Consider the following 5,908-nt stretch of genomic DNA (forward strand, 5'->3'; position numbering starts at 1 on the left):
TCACCAAAACTCGCACAACCATGAGTACCTTATATAGGTGATGCTTCCAATGGATTCACCTAAGCAAGATGGAAATCTCACAGTTTATAAACCTTAGCCCTGTGCACCTTCTAGGAGAACAAATGACCTCTGGGCCCAGAGGAAGGCCAGAGAGATGTTTAAGGATGGAAGCTATAACCAAATTATTGTAGAACTACTTTAGGAGGGGATGCAGGTGACAACTAAGCGACAGCAGATGGAACTCCCATGCTTACACGGAGAATTTTGAGGCTGACTTGGTATCAAGGTGCCAGGTCACCTATACTTTGAAGCATCCTCTCACTATGTGCCAGATTTAGTCACAACAGCTACTGAACTGAGTGAAGCAAAAACATTAGAGAAATATGGAGGTAAGAAGAGGCATGTCTGCCCATACCCTCTTGCCTCTGACACATTTTCTTCCAAGAGGAAGACAATGTGGTAGAGAAAGTCAAACGACCTCAAATTAAAATGTTGCCGCTGCCACCTCCTAACTGGCAAGCTCAGACAAGTGACTTAAATTCTAAGTCTGCTTTCTCATAGGTAAGACATCAACAATATGTCACATGGTTTATGTAGAGAGAAGACAAAATAATGATGTTGAAATATAATGGTATTTATGACACAATGAATTAGTGGGTAAATAACAGTTTATCTTTCCCATGCTTAGAAGCATGATTTTTGGATCAGTTCAATGGCTCCAAGAGCACATTCCCAAGGGCTGTGAAAACCACCTGAATCTGGAGACTTAATTATCCTAAGGCGACACACTCAGGAGAGTAAACAGGATACTAAGAAATAAGGCAGGACTCTCAAACAAACTTCTTTAACCTCTATTTCTCGAAAAACTATCTGCTAACAAGGCAACAAAGGCTCACCCCATAACACAGGAGAGGGTGAACTGCAGAAGAAAGAGGGTGTCAGCCCAGCCTTCAAACTCCATCGCCTGTAATATATAAGAAAGCATGAGATTTTAGACCAGGCCCTTAAAATCAGCTGTTCCAATCACGAATGGAAATCCTTCTGTTAACAGATCTCTTTCATTCATACACATACACACATACACACACACACACACACACACACACACACACACATACACACACACACAGAGAGGCACATGAGGGGTCTACAAAAAGTTCATGGAAATGTATTATCTAAGAAAAATGCACAGATTTCAAAAATGTTTTGCACAAAAATAAACCCATACTTTTTTTTTTTTTTTTTGAGAGAATTTTGCTACAGAGCATGTGTGCTCACCAGAGAGACAGAGAGAGACAGAAAGAAATCATCCCCCAGGGAGGATGGCCATGCTGCAATCCCTTCTTCTCCATTCTCCTCTCAGGATCTTGGGCAGGCAGGCACATGTGCCCGGCATGAATTTTAAGCAACCAGGTACAGGACTCGAACTGCAGCCAACTACACAGGAGTCCAGTGATGTAACCATCTGCTGGTCCCATAAACCCATACTTTAATTCCATTTTTCCATTAACTTTTTAAAATCCCCTTGTACATTTCCTTGTATCACTCCAAAGAGGAGAGTGATGTTCAGGAATTTCACATACATAGTGTTGAACCAATAAATAGTTTCAGAAGGTTTACTCCATTCCAAAATGGAATGTGGGGGAGATATGATACAAAGAAACTGCTATTTCCCTGAAGGCACAACCCCATTGAGGGGTCTACAAAAAGTTCATGGAAATGTATTATCTAAGAAAAATGCACAGATTTCAAAAATGTTTTGCACAAAAATAAACCCATACTTTTTTTTTTTTTTTTTGAGAGAATTTTGCTACAGAGCATGTGTGCTCACCAGAGAGACAGAGAGAGACAGAAAGAAATCATCCCCCAGGGAGGATGGCCATGCTGCAATCCCTTCTTCTCCATTCTCCTCTCAGGATCTTGGGCAGGCAGGCACATGTGCCCGGCATGAATTTTAAGCAACCAGGTACAGGACTCGAACTGCAGCCAACTACACAGGAGTCCAGTGATGTAACCATCTGCTGGTCCCATAAACCCATACTTTAATTCCATTTTTCCATTAACTTTTTAAAATCCCCTTGTACATTTCCTTGTATCACTCCAAAGAGGAGAGTGATGTTCAGGAATTTCACATACATAGTGTTGAACCAATAAATAGTTTCAGAAGGTTTACTCCATTCCAAAATGGAATGTGGGGGAGATATGATACAAAGAAACTGCTATTTCCCTGAAGGCACAACCCCATCTGGCTAATCTCAGCAATGCTCACAGACGCCTGTTAATGTCCTAGTATGAAAGACTTTCTCAAACACTGAAACATGTTTTCGCCCTGTAACACGTGAAAGCTTAAGTATACAAATTCCACTGAGGTCTGTTTGGGTAGAATTGCTGTTTTAAAACAGTTGGTTCTAAAAGCAAAGTTTTGTTGTTGCTATTTGTTTGCTTATGCCAAATGGCGAGGAATGAAAAGAAATGAAAGGGTACATTGATCATCTTGTCTCTCATCCAAGAGGGACAGTTTCTCTCTCGAGCACATACTTTACTGTGCAACATGAGCTTGATAAGCGCATGTGAGAAACACTTCACCTCTTAGTCTCTCAGCCAACCTGTCCAGCTTAAACTCTTGCCACTTACACATAAATTCCACAACTCCAGGGCTCCTGCAATACCAAGCTCCTGCGGTTTGCAATACACAATGTGGCATTTTACACTTGTATGCCTTTTGCTTAGAATGGTCTCAACCCTCCTATTCACCCAAAAACCCCCTTTGTAGGTCTTCACTATCAAGGACTCCATCTTTTGTGCCTCAGTGTTCACTAGGGCTCTTCTCTGTCTCAGCTGTTAAGTTTTTCTAGGCCAGGTCTACAGATGGTGAGCTCTAGGAGAGGAACACCTACATCCCCTATAACTACTCGTACTCCTAGCACACATTTGGCTGACAGTGGGCATTTGGTTTGTTTATGGTTCTCCCTTTGTTGAGGCATAAGGCATAGAAAAAACATTCACTCATTTTAAGTGTACAATTCAATGACAAATGTCTAGGTATGTGACCACTATTACAATCATGACACAGAAATTGCTACACAACCCATCTCTCTGCAAATCCCCTTCCCTGGATTTACTTTGTTACTACGATTGTGCTGTCAACAATCTCATCATTAGCAGAATCGGATGGTATATGGAAGCTCTTGTATCTTGCTTCTTTCAATTGACATAATGCTTTTGAGAAAAAAAAAGTAGGTCTTTAATAACGGTATTCTGGATAAATGGTAGATGAACAAGTTCAGTCTCAGGCTATGCTTTTTCCTACCTATAAACATAACCAACTCTCTGATGAAAAGTCATTAAGGCACAATAAAATAGCCTAAGACTCAGGAAAATGACCTCTGCCCAAGTTCCTGGACCCTCAGTTCCTGGAGAATAGGGATTGCATTAGATCTCATTTCTGCACAGCTCCAAGCACAGAGAAATACTAGGCACAAGTACTCATTGGGGTATTTGTGATCCATGATCTGTGGCCAAGCATCATTTTCCACAGGCAGATGAGTTGAATCCTGCTTTTTAATATATCCACACATCTGCTACATGTTACTAGATGTACTTTGAGTTTTATATTAAATCTATATCATTTTACTTTTCTGTTTAATTTGCCAGACGATACATACACTTGGCAGAGACAGAAACACAGACAGTAGGGAGAGGGAGAAATGAAAGCACCTCCCGTGGGGCATGGTCATGCTGCAATTCCTATTGTCTCTCCCTTCCACTGGGATTTTGGGCACACATGCAGGCACCTGGTTCACCCTCCACCCACCCAGTCTGGGACTCACACTGTGTAGTCAGCTATGCTAAGATAAATATAATCCAAGCAGCCCCTACAGTACAAAGGAGCCCCTTCTCCCTGCCATAAAAATAGAATGAAAAGGGCCAGCAGGTGCTGTAGTGGTTAAGGTGCTGGACTCCCACATGGCTGAACATGGTTCGAGTCCCAGATCCGGCAGCCTGAAACTCACACTGGGCACTTGTGTGTGTGTGCATGCGCGTGTGTGTGTGTGTGTACCAAAGATCCCGAGAGGAGACTGGAGAAGGGACTGCAGTACAGCCATCCTACCAAGGGAGTAATTTCTCACTTTCTATCTCTGTCTCTCTGTGTGTGTCCAGCAAGAACACGTACCCTATAGCAAAAATGTCTCTTTAAAAAAAGCATAAGAAAGAATAGCTACTGCTTAATAAGTGCTTATTCTGTGCTAAGCTCAGATACATAGCTCATCCGAAAGTATCCATCTAGTAAGTGCCTGTCAGCTCCATAACCTATAGTCTTTCCACACAAAACATGTGCCTCCAGAGAAAGCCTGATAAAGAGCCATCATGATGAGAACGGCCTTCCTGGTCACTCTATTTGACACAGAATTAAAGGGGCTCTCTGCCGCAGGCCTGCAATCTTAGTCTTGGCTGAGTGGTGGCTGTGATGACAGACCGAACACACAGAGATGTTTTCTTAGGCCTTCCTTCTGTTTTAAATCAAGTGTACTTCCAGGACCAGCAGTTAGCGTAATGGCTATGTCACTGGACTCCCACGTAGTCGACCGCAGTTCACATCCCAGACCCGGTGGCTTGAAACTCACACCGGGCATGTGTGCATGCATGCCCAAGATCCCGAGAGAATGGAGGAGAAGGAATTGCGGCGTGGTCATCCCCTTTGAGGGGTTTCTGTCTCTCTTTCTGTCTGGCGAGCGCATGCGCCCTATAGCAAAAACCTCTCCCCCAAAAAAATTTGTTCTTCAGTTGCGTAGGCTAATGAAATTAAGAGAAAAAAGGAGTAAAATTTGACACAAAAACTAAATAATCCAAGAATGCAATCAGATTTTATTTTTTGTACCAGCCCTAATGAATTGATTCTGGCTGTCTATACAGCCACTGTCTTGGTAGACACAGTTTGAGGCCACGTCAAGGCTTAGCAAGAAAGCGTTGGGACTACTTGGTAATGTCTGCATGGAATAACACCAGCACCACTTCACCGCCCCAATGTAGTAAGAAGCATGGGATAATTTCAAGGTGTATGTGAGTCTTGGATGCAACCATTCCAACTTTCAGGAAAATCTGCTAAGCAAAGAGTCATCAACTTACCTGAAATATGAACTAAAATCCAAAGTGTGGCTAGGACAATTTCTCAGGGGTTTTTAGTTTGTTTATTTTATTCATAATAGACAGCATGCGCACATGAGAGAGAGAAGTACCCTCAACAGGGTTTGGTCATGCCATGATCGCCTTCCCCCAGTCCTCCACTCGTCAGATCTTGAGCATGTGTGCATGTGCCCCTGGCATGTCTCAGGCTGACTGAGCTAGGGCTCCGAACACACAGTCGGCCATGGAGCTTCCAGCACTTGGAGCCTAGCATGCTACCAGCTGCACCAAAGACTAGGCCACATTATCTTAAGTGTTTTGACACCTCCCTACCAATTATGAAGTCTGAAAACGAACAACTCACTTGGTTTCTGGGCTCTTGACAAAGAACAAAGATTGGTAAATATTCTAGTTTGAAAATTCTTTTCCAAAGAAACTATTAAGGGATGGGACCAGCAGTTACTGTAATGGCTATGTTGCTGGACTCTCATGTAGTCAACTGCAGTTCGAGTCCTGGACCCGGCAGCTTAAACTCACACCGGGTGTGTGTGTGTGTGCACACCCAAGATCCATGAGAGGAGAATGGAGGAGAAGGGACTGTGGGGTGATTTCTCCCTGGGGGGTAATTTCTCGCTTTCTGTCTCTCTGTCTCTTTCTCGCGAGTGCATGCGCCCTATAGCAAAAACCTCTCCAAAAGAAAAAAAAAAGAAACTATTAAGGGAAAAATGAAATCTTTTTTTTTTTTTTTTTTTTTTTTTTGGGAGTTTTTTTTTATTTGCGGACG

At 42.8% G+C, this 5,908-nt stretch overlaps 1 protein-coding gene across 2 annotated transcripts in view; it reads right to left on the reverse strand.

Annotated features, from left to right (window-relative positions):
* SLC35D1 (solute carrier family 35 member D1) overlaps positions 1-5,908 on the reverse strand; it is a 42,317-nt gene that overhangs the window by 13,272 nt on the left and 23,137 nt on the right. For both annotated transcript variants that reach the window (XM_006171402.3, XM_027769432.1), the window contains exon 9: positions 897-964. In XM_006171402.3, the coding sequence (XP_006171464.1) occupies positions 897-964 (68 nt within the window). The remainder of the gene's footprint in view (positions 1-896; positions 965-5,908) is intronic.

This window comes from Tupaia chinensis, unplaced genomic scaffold, assembly GCF_000334495.1.
Source record: "Tupaia chinensis unplaced genomic scaffold, TupChi_1.0 Scaffold149502_1, whole genome shotgun sequence".
In the NCBI taxonomy this organism is placed as follows: domain Eukaryota; kingdom Metazoa; phylum Chordata; class Mammalia; order Scandentia; family Tupaiidae; genus Tupaia; species Tupaia belangeri.